This window comes from Nomascus leucogenys, chromosome 16, assembly GCF_006542625.1.
Source record: "Nomascus leucogenys isolate Asia chromosome 16, Asia_NLE_v1, whole genome shotgun sequence".
NCBI classification, from domain to species: domain Eukaryota; kingdom Metazoa; phylum Chordata; class Mammalia; order Primates; family Hylobatidae; genus Nomascus; species Nomascus leucogenys.
Genome location: NC_044396.1, coordinates 53,528,516 through 53,539,335, shown reverse-complemented (window position 1 = coordinate 53,539,335; position 10,820 = coordinate 53,528,516). Strand labels below are relative to the sequence as shown.

The 10,820-nt window shown below is 43.0% G+C and overlaps 1 protein-coding gene across 1 annotated transcript; it reads right to left on the bottom strand.

Annotated features, from left to right (window-relative positions):
• Positions 1-9,173: 9,173 nt before the first annotated feature.
• LOC100598042 (nascent polypeptide-associated complex subunit alpha-like) lies at positions 9,174-10,038 on the bottom strand. The gene has a single exon (XM_003256070.3). The coding sequence runs from the start codon at positions 9,932-9,934 to the stop codon at positions 9,290-9,292; it is 645 nt and encodes a 214-aa protein (XP_003256118.1). The 5' UTR covers positions 9,935-10,038; the 3' UTR covers positions 9,174-9,289.
• Between the last annotated feature and the right edge of the window lie 782 nt (positions 10,039-10,820).

Here is a 10,820-nt window from a genome sequence, read left to right as displayed (position 1 = left end):
GACAAATGACCACACAGGCAAAATATTTGCAAATTATATGACAAGAAGTCTGTATCATTTCTGTGCAAAGAGCATATGCGAAATCAATACATAAAAGGAAAACATTGCAATAGAAAAAAATAGCCACAAGACACGTACTGGCACTTGCAAAAACAAGATACATAAATGGTTCACAAACATATTAAAATACCTAATCTCACTAATAATCCAAGAAATAAAGTAATGTCTGATCTCACTGACAACAAAGAGTTTTCAAATACGAGCTTTTATTTTCACCCATGGTTATACTTACAATAAAACCAAAAGCAGCTAGGCATGGTGGCTCATACTTGTAATCCCAGGACTTTGGGAAGCTGAGGCAGGTGGATTGCTTGAGCTCAGGATTTCAAGACCAGTCTGGACAACGTAGTGAGACCCCATCTCTAAAAAAAAATTAAGAATTAGCCAGACAGGGTGGCACATGCCTGTAGTCCCAGCTACTCAGGAGGTTGAGGTGGGAGGATAGCCTGAGCCTGGGAAGCTGAGATTGCAGTGAGCTGAGAGAACATCACTGCACTCCAGCCTGGGCAACAAAGTGAGACCTTGTCTCAAAACAACAACAACAACAACAGACCCCAAAAGCAATAATAATAATCAGTGGTGAATGATGAGTGTGCAGGAGTTATGTGTGAGGTATAGAAAAGGGGCTATTTTTCCAGAAAGAAATTTAACAATATGTATCAAAAGACTTAAATGGAAACCACTCAACTTGGGAAATTCATTTCTTAGAATTTGGCCTTGGGAAATAATCATGGATACATGCAAAGATGTTTTTACAAGTATGTTTATTATCACATTGTTTATAACAGCAAAAAAAAGTCAACTATATAAATATCCAAAATTAGAGAAGGTTAATAAACATTTGGTACCACACTAAACAGAGTAGAGGAACACAATTTATCCATTAAAAATGATAACGTGAGAGAATATTCAGCAAAATGAAAAATGATGCATGAAATATTGGTAAGGGAATAAAGTAGATTGTGAAATACTGTAATCTCACTTTTGTTGTTTATAGTTAGGATAGGCAGCAATTTATAAAAATTGTTTTTAGAGGTTATTTTAATTTTGTTCACTTTTACTTCTCCGTATTTTATAAAACATTTAAAGCAAACATGTGTTGCTTAGAAAGAAAGAAAGAAAGAAAGAGAGAGAGAGGAAGAAAAGAGAGAAAGAAGAAAGAGAGAGAAAGAAAGAAAAAAGAGAAAAAAAAGAAAGAAAGAAAGAAAGAAAGAAAGAAAGAAAGAAAGAAAGAAAGAAAGAAAAGAAAGAAAGAAAGAGAAAAAGAAAGAAAGAAAGGAAGGAAGGAAGAAGGAAGGAAAGGAAGAAATAGAGGCAGGCTTTCACTATGTTGCCCAAGCTGATCTCAAACTCCTGAGCTCGAGTGATCCACCCACCTCGGCCTCCCAAAGTGCTGAGATTACAGGTGTGAGCCACCCTGCTGCCCAACATATGTTACTTTTCATAGGAAAAATGGTCCTTAAAAAAAACTTCCAGTTTTAAAATTTTATCTTTGCTTTCAAATTTCAGATGAAATGCAGAGGAAGCACATGTACAATTCATTGCTTACTGACTTTGCCCTTGTTCTGCAGAGTTCACTTGGTCATATAGTAAACTTGGTTTTCACACTAATATTTGACATAGAAATTGAAAGAAAACACTGAACTTGTTTTTGCCACATTTGGAGCAGCAGTTTTTTTATTCTAATTTTTTTTAGCTTATCAAGATAAGTGGTTTCCTATAGGATACTGAACATCATTTCCAAGGCACGAAATTTCTCATAAAGGTAATCTATTCACTCATGCAAGAAATATTTATTAGGCATATTTCTGTGTTCGGCCCTGTGCCAAAGACTGAGAATACAGTGATGGACTAGACCAGCCACCACTGCCCTTGTGGGACTCAAGGTCCAGGGTCTCTCCTATCAGATGTGTCACACTTGACAATCCATCACTCAGGCCACAGTGTAGACCACTCTGCCCAAATTCCTGAGCCCTTCAGCACACACTGAGTGCACCAGAAGCAAATGTATTAGCAGGAGTGTGCGAACAGTCCTTCAGAAATGAGGAAGTCACTCTCTTCCTGAAAAGTAAAATATCAGCTTTTCTCAACTATTTCTGGAACTAAATTTTAAAAATTTGAGTCTTGTCTTGAAAGAGCTAAGAAAAGTAAATAAATGAAGCTGCCAACAATCTCTCACCCTCAAGGATGTGAGGAAAGAGTGTATTTATGAAAGGGAACCAGAAGGACTGTGCTCACTGGCTGATAGACAACGCAAATAGGAATTCATTTCCCAACAATGACTCAGCAGAATCACAGATACAATGTAGGCCCAGGATTGAACAAGGAGAGTCATACACAGATCATAACACAGCATGAAAGTAATGAATATTTGTACACCCAGTTTTCTCTCAATTTGTTTCCTGCTCAGAAAGCTCAAATGCCAATCTGTCCAAAGCCAGATGTTGTGGTAACCCCAAGTTCAGGTGAAGCTGGATCAGCAGGTCTTGGTGAAATTGCATAGACATGGGGCAACTCAGGCTGTCACAGATGTGGAGATGGTCTGCCAGGCCTGGGAGTAAGAGGTTTAGTCCAGATGAGATGGGGATTGCTTTGTTTATCTATTGCTATGTTTAAAAAACAAACAAACAAAAAACCCCACAAAACTTAGTGGCTTAAAACAAATACAGACATACAGAATTTCTTAGTTTTTCATGAGTCTGAGGGCTGAACCCGCTCTACTGGGCAGCCTTCCTGCTTCACGTGCTGCAGTACGCATGCAGTCACATGGCTGCCTCCATCTGGAGCTTGGCTCCAGCTGATAGTCCAAGGTGGCATCTCATCCTTCAGTGTCTCTCTCCATGCAGCCTATCAATACTCAAGAAACCACCTGAGCAATATTACAATATGGCAGATGACTTCAATACACAGGCACCAGTGGGGTCCCTGCTTGCATCCTATTTGCTAATGTTTCTTTGGCCAAAGCAAGTCACATCGCCCATTCCAGAGTCAATGCAGGAGGTGCTACACAGGTTGTGACTCTTTTGGGCTGTGGTTTATTGGGGCCTTCAATCTAACAGTTTACCGCAGGGACCAAGACCAGGAAACAGGGGTGGGATGAGGATGTGAAAGGGGGATGTAGTGCAGGGATGGGGTGGGGCGGAGGCCACAATAGGAATGTGGCCACCACCCAAGACAAGAGCATAATTGGAGTTAGGAGTGGGGACACGGAGATCAAGGTGAAGAGATAAACAGAGGGACTGTGGCTGGTCAAACAGTCTACAGCACGGGCAGAAGAGGAGAGTAAAACCCAAGAAACCAGGTAGGAGGTGGGAAGGCAGAAACTAAGCAAGGATGGGGGGAAAATGCTGACTTCTCGTAAAGAGAAACATTGGGAAGAAAACACAAATCCCTGGTACCATTTTTGTTTTTTAAATGAGGGATCTTAGATTTTCCAACGAGCCCCTACAATATACTCTTTCTAGTTTAGGAGAGATGATGGCTTTGGGTGGTCAGGGGCTCCCTGGAGCCCTCCTTGGGCCTTGCTGCTCCTCACTCCCATCTTTCCTGGTTCTCCAGCCCCTCCCTTCTCTGTCCCAAACATTGGCTCAGGAGTTCCAAATTTGAAGATATGTTTTTAAGGTGGTTTTATATATGTTTAAAATGTTTGTAAAAAGTGGAATATCAGTAATTTAACCAGTAGACTTACATCATAAGAGGGGAGGAGTCTCACTGTGGTTTACAAACTCTTATGTGATTCTCTGACTTCATCTTCCACCCCCCCACCCCCACCCTCCACCTGCAGTCTCTGTAGCTGCACTGGCCAATTGTTCTACAAAGGGGCCTTTTACCTGCCATATAGCCTGTCTGGGAATCTCTTCCCCCACATACACACACGGCTCCCCATTTTTTCATATCTTTGCTAATGTGTAATCTTACTGATTATTTCCCTAGCCATTTTCCTGACATTATTTAACATTGCAACCTACCCTTTCTCCACACATCATTATTTTTTCTGTGCTGTGTTTTTCTAGAGAGCCCTCACACCGTGTAACAATACATATATTTATTTGTTTGTTTTTGTTGTTGTTTGATTTATTTTGCATCTTTCCACAATCCCAGGATGATTCTAACATGCAGTCAAGTTCACAAGGAGCAGGTTTAGGGCACAGGCTTCAGTTACTCAGAACTCTATTCTAGTTCTGCCTTGCAGCTGAGAGGACCCATGATCTTGGGCAGTTCCTTAACTTCTGAAGACCTCATCTGTAAAAATGCAAGTCATGAAAGTTCTTCTTATCTGCTAGGTTCCTGTGAAGGTTACATGAGACTTGCAAGCATGAAGCTCAAGCTCATGGCGCCCGGCACGTGGTAAGTGCTGAGTGACCAAAAGGCTTTTGTGAGAGGGGATTTGGGTCTCCCATTCCGTGATGGTTGTGTCAACCCTTCTTGAGAACAGCACTGCTGGCTGCAGTGACTGTCTTCTTTTCTGTCGGCAGAGATTGTTAGGGTTGCTTACCAAAGCACCTGCTTGTCCTTTTAGAGCCCAGTCTCCTGGTATCAATAAATTCATAATTGTTCATTAGATCACATCGATTTCTTACAGCAAAGTAGAGAATATTGAAATAGTAGTTGCCAAAGGTTTCTGGCTAGGTAACAGCCACAGGAGAAAATGGATGCTATGAATTTCCTTTTGATATACATTAATTATATTTGAGTTTCTCATTTGAAAATCACTTGAAAGAAGTATGTCAAAGCTTTTCTGGCTGGGTGCGGTGGCTCGTGCCTGTAATCCCAGCACTTTGGGAGGCTAAGACAGGTGGATCACCTGAGCTCAGGAGTTCGAGACCAGCCTGGCCAACATGGAAAAAACCCATCTCTACTAAAAATACAAAAAAATTAGCCAGGCGTGGTGGCAGGCACCTGTAATTTCAGCTACTCAGGAGGCTGAGGTGGGAGAATTACTTGAACCCAGGAGGCAGAGGTTGCAGTGAGCCGAGACTGTGCCACTGTACTCCAGCCCGGACAACAGAGACTCTGTCTCAAAAAAAAAAAAAAAAAAGCTTTTATTTTTTAAACTTCTAACAGAGAGAGCATCGCAGCAAATCACCCAAGACTATGGCACTAGGCACCTCACTTCCTGAGGACCTTCAGGTTTGTCTAAGGAGCATTTCTAGGATCTCACGATGGTGCCAGCTATTTTGTTTATTTCAGAACCTCTTCTCAGGGAGCCTTATATTAAAGTGAATTCTCGGTAGAAACAATTTCTCTTCAGCTTATCCTTCCTGGAAAGATCTGATAGGAGTAAAAGAGAAAGCATTTTTTAAAACGGTTTATTCATTACTCATTTAAAACATGAAAGTATTTACGGAGCTCTGTTGACATGGAGGAGCCCAGGCTGGCCTTCACAGAGTTTACATTCTATCAGAGGGACCTATCAGATTTGCATGCAGTGAAGTGCAGTAAAGTTTGCTAAGTGCTATTATAACGGTATAAACAAAGCAGTCAGAAAGAGTGATTACTTGCAGCTGGATATGGAGGAGGCATTCTCAACAGCTTTACGAAAGAGAGATTTTACCAGACCCAGAAGAGAGAGAGGATCATTCAAGTGACAGGATCAGCAAGGGCAGAGCCACAGGGCTAGGACAACAGGCTGCCCATTTGAAGGAGATGAGAACAGCAGCCTGGTGTGGCCCTCCCAGGGCCACAAGAAGAGTCGCCAGAGATGGTGCTAGAGAGGCTGATAAGGACAGGTTTGAAGAGCTGGAAGAGTCTACTTAGAAATTTGAAATTCATTCTTCAGGCAATCAGGAGCCATCGAAACGTTTTGAGCAAAACCAGGTCACGACTAGATCTGTGATTAAGGAAGATCACTCTGAGACAGGTCCCCAGTCCTTGACCAGCCAGCACAGTTGACAACATGGTTAGACATTTTAGGGGTGATGTTGGTGAATCTCCAGGATAGCCGTTGTGGGAATCTGTAAAAAAAATAAAAAATTAAAAATTAAAAAAAATAAAAAAAAAAACACTTGAGGTAGGAAATAAGGTTGTCTGCTTTGCTCTGACCTCAGCCTTTGCTCATTTATCTGCTGGGATTTGATGAGACTCATTCTAGCCTCTTTTTTTGCTCTGCCACCACCAAGGGTAGTGGTCCTGGCCCCAGGCACTCAGCTCCCCTTCTCCATGAGCTCCCTGCTCTAGATACTGAGGCTCAAGACAGCAAGTCAAGTCAGTTGTGTTGAGTGAATGTCACGCATGAGGAATCGTGTTGTGGATGCTGTGATGCACTACCCAGATGCCAATCCACGAATGAAGGACTCACCCCCCTCACTGCTGAGGGTGCTGCCAGCCCACGACCCTCAGCTGTCAGTCTAACTTCACGAGCTGACAGTTCAGGAGAGTCATCCCATCTTCAGAATTCTAAGTCAGGTCAAATGAGACTTTCTTTGAGATTGTACTGCAGCATGACTTCTTCCTCTGCCCAATCCTGCTTCCTCCCCTTCTCTTCCACAGGCACTGGACCCAAAAATATTCCTTATAAACCTCCTACATGTGAACCTTCATCCCACGGTGTGCTTCCTAGGAACCCCCCGAAACAGACAAAGAACCAGAATCAAGGACTAGAAGACAGTGTGTGTCCATCACACGATGACTGTGCTGTCCGGGATGAACCTCAGTGCTTCCCTCGAGGAATGCGGCCAGGACTCAATGAGGCTTTCAATGATTTTTGATTCAGATAATGGATGGAACTTTCTCTGTAAATGTTTTAAAAGCCCATACAATTGTCAGTTGTCATTATTTATAGTTGGAAAGGAGAACAAAGATAACCTCAATGGAAAACTGAAAGATGAGACTGGATTCAAAGTTGGAGACCCTGGAGCAGAGAGGGAAGGGGAGAGGATGTCACAATTGCTCAGAGGGGACATAATGAAGATGAGAAGGAGACTAATACTCAGAAATGGGCCATCAAGAGTGTGCGAGGCTTCAGAAACGTCAAGTGGGTTAAGCAATGATGAAAAGTGTTAGACTTAAGAGCAATGCTGACACTCAATTTTCTAGGAACGTTTGATTGGTCATCAGTAGCCTATTTGGAGAAGCATGGAGTGGGAACATATCTGTCTCATTTTCCACTATGGACCCTGTGCCTAAGAAGCTGCTGGTACCCAGGGAGCCCCTAGCAACTATTTATTATTGTCGAATAATTCTTGGTGTTTGAAAGCAAAGTGTATAGTTTATTGCCACTAGTGAAGACAATTATTGAAGTAGTATGTTGGAAAATTTGTCTGCTACTGACCTCTGCCACACACCTGTGAACACACTCATCTACCTACCCATGCTCTATCCAGCACCTGGTTGCTGACTACAAACAGAATTACTTCCCTAGTATCTTGGAAGGTGTTTTTCATATAAACACGACCTAGAAGGAAATCTCTAAGCCTATCCCTATACTTTTTTTTTTTTTTTCAGTAGAGACAGGGTTTCGCCATGCTAGCTAGGCTGGTCTCGAATTCCTGACCTCGTGATTTGCTCGCCTCGGCCTCCCAAAGTGTTGGGATTACAGGTGTGAGCCACCACACCTGGCCCTCCCATACTTCTTTAAGGCCACTATACCTCTTTGAACATTGATCATTCTTGAAAGAGTATGCAAATAAACCACTAATAAGATAGCATGCTTCTGAATTTAATCAGGAAAGGGTAAACACAAGGCCGGGTGCAGTGGCTCATGCCTGTAATCCCAGCACTTTGGGAGGGTGAGGTGGGTGAATCACGAGCTCAGGAGATCGAGACCATCCTGGCTAACACGGTGAAACCCCGTCTCTACTAAAAGTACAAAAAATTAGCCAGGCGTGGTGGCGGGCGCCTGTAGTCCCAGCTACTCGGGAGGCAGAGGCAGGAGAATGGTGTGAACCTGGGAGGTGGAGCTTGCAGTGCGCCAAGATGGTGCCACTGCACTCCAGCCTGGGTGACAGTGCAAGACTCCGTCTCAAAAAAAAAAAAGAAAGTATAAACACATGTTACAGAATTAGATTAAAGATCTAAACACACATTTTGAGGGATATACTCATAGGATATTGAAGGCAGAGGAATTGTTTCCAAATAAAACAGCCTCCTTTGAAGTGAGAGTACATCAAAGCAAGTTCTTCTTACCTCTAGGAATGTAGGCTTCTTATAAATTTACATGGCCACTTGAATGGGTGATCAGGGCATAATTTCCCCTTCCCATTTTGACCTATTTGGGTTGATGTTTAGTGCGTCACCACACAATGATTTGTCTATTTCCCCACTAGACTATGATTTTTTTTTTAGGGTAGGGACTTCTTATTTAATCTCTGGTTCCCTACCACATTGCAAATGACCTGTTGCTTGGGAGACACTAAAAGGATATTGAAGGAAGGGGGAAGAGCAAAGAAAGGGAGAGGAGGAGAATGGAATGGAGTCCAGTTAGACTCATGGTGCTCATTCATAGTTGTCAAAACACTCAATTCCTGTTGGCCTTGAGGGAGCTTCCCGACTCGCAGAGCACTGCGGGATAGTGAGAAATAGGTAAAATTTGGAATCAGGAGACTTGGGTTTGCGTCCTAGTTATGCCATTTTATGCATGTGTGTCCTTAGATGAGGCATTTAACCCCCAAGCCTCAATATCGTCTTCCATAGATTGAGGATTATTATGTCTACCTTAAAGAGATCTTGAGTGATTAAGTGAAATAAAATATGTGAAAGCATTCAGCATTTTTTTTTTTTGACAGAGTCTTACTCTGTCACCCAGGCTGGAGTGCAGTGGTGCAATCTCAGCTCACTGCAATCTCCACCTTCTGGATTCAAGTGATTTTCCTGCCTCAGCCTCCTGAGTAACTGGGATTACAAGTGTGCACCACCGCGCCCAGCTAATTTTTGTATTTTTAGTAGAGACAGGGTCTCACCATGTTGGCCAGGCTGGTCTTGAACTCATGACCTCAGGTGATCTGCCTGCCTTGGCCTCCCAAAGTGCTGAGATTCAGGCATGAGCCATGGCGCCCAGCAAGCGTTCAGCAAATTTTTAAATGCCATTTAATTGTTACCTACCATTATTATTACCCTGAAATCAGAGCCATGTTCCACTGAATTCTCTTTTCTGTTTAATTTGGCAAAATACTGTCTTTTTTTTTTTCATCCAACAAGAAGCCATAACTTTATTTATGATAGAAACAGTACAAATTTCAAACCAAGCTGCAGTTACTCCTCTGAGACACCAAAAACAGTTGCTTTCAGATGGTTACATTGTTGATTCCATAATAGCATTTACAATATCATTACTGTTCTTCAGGGCTTGGACTGCCTTTGCTCCCGGCACATTTGCTTGTGACATGACCAATTCTATGTCCTTAACTTCTACACCTGCTTCATCGACCTCTTCCTCTTCACTCTCCTCTTGTACAATTGGAGCCTGTGTGTTTTCTTGAATGTTTGAGACAGCTTCACCTTGAACTTTGAATTTCTCAGCAGCTGCTCGTTGTGCTTGCTGAGATAAATCTTCCATCTTGGCTTCCCCAAAAACTATGTAGGTATCCGAAGCAGGGCTCTTGTAGACATCTGGTTTTATGATGACAAAGAGGATATTCTTAGATTTCCGGATAGTGACTCTAGGAACTCCTGTAACCTGTTGAAGACCCAATTTGAACATAGCCTTCCGTGCCTTCTTTTCACTCCGCCTCTGTTTTGCTTTACTGACTGGTTCTTCATCAATTTCAGCTGCTACCGCCAGCTGGGCTTGTTGTGTGGTTACCTGGGTGGAATCCTGTTCTTCAAGCTCTGGTACTGACTCATCACTGTCAGATTCTGTTCCAGACCCTGTCTCAGCCTGGGGCTGCAGCAACTCCTGCTCTATAGCAGGGACGGTTTCTGTGGCTTTGCCGGGCATTTTGTGGAGGGAACGTGGAATCAAGATGGCGGCAGAAAGAGAGCGAGCGAGAGCGTGACCCACGTCTGTTGCAGAAGGAAGCCTGGCGCCCAAAACCCTGTCTTTTGATAGAAGACTTTAAAGAAGGGGGGAAAGTCTGATTTTAAATTCATTTTCTCTTCTTGTTCTCAGGATTTCGGTAAAGTGTATTGGACGGTTATCATTTTTAAAAAACTGAGAGCAACAGTGATTCCAATCAAAGGTTTGCTGTTGGCCTCCAGTTAAATCAGAACCACTTGAGAACTTTATAAAATACAGATTCCCAAGTCCCAATTCCGAGGACCTCAATTCAATTGGCCTTGAGTGGGGATGGGGAAACCTGTAGCTTAAAAAGCCGCCCAGCTGAGTCTGATGAGAAACCAGGCTGGGAAACCTGGACAGGCTGCTTTCTCCATTTAAAACTGTCAGCACCTGTAATCTGAGCACATTGGGAAGCCGAGGTGGAGTGATCACTTGAGGTCAGTAGTTCGAGACCAGCCTGGCCAACATGGTGAAACCTTGTCTCTACTTAAAAATACAAAAAAAATTAGCCAGGCGTGGTGGCACATGCCTGTGATCCTAGCTACTCGGGAGGCTGAGGCAGGAGAATCACTTGAACCTTAAGGCAGAGGTTGCAGTGAGCTGAGATCATGCAACTGCACTCCCACCTGGGCGACAGAGTGAGACTCTGTCTCGAAAACAAACAAACAAAAAACTGTCAGAAAAGCTCCAAGTTCAGGCAAGAGAGTTTATGAATATGCCCCTTCTACCTGGTTAATTGTCAGCTGGATAAACCCTCACATGCTATGAGGGTTCATGGCATTCAAACTTGTTGTTTGAAACTAGCAATGTTATAGAAATGCCAGCC

Excerpts from the sequence above, each read along its gene's own strand:
- LOC100598042 (XM_003256070.3), bottom strand. The coding sequence starts at position 9,934 with ATGCCCGGCAAAGCCACAGAAACCGTCCCTGCTATAGAGCAGGAGTTG.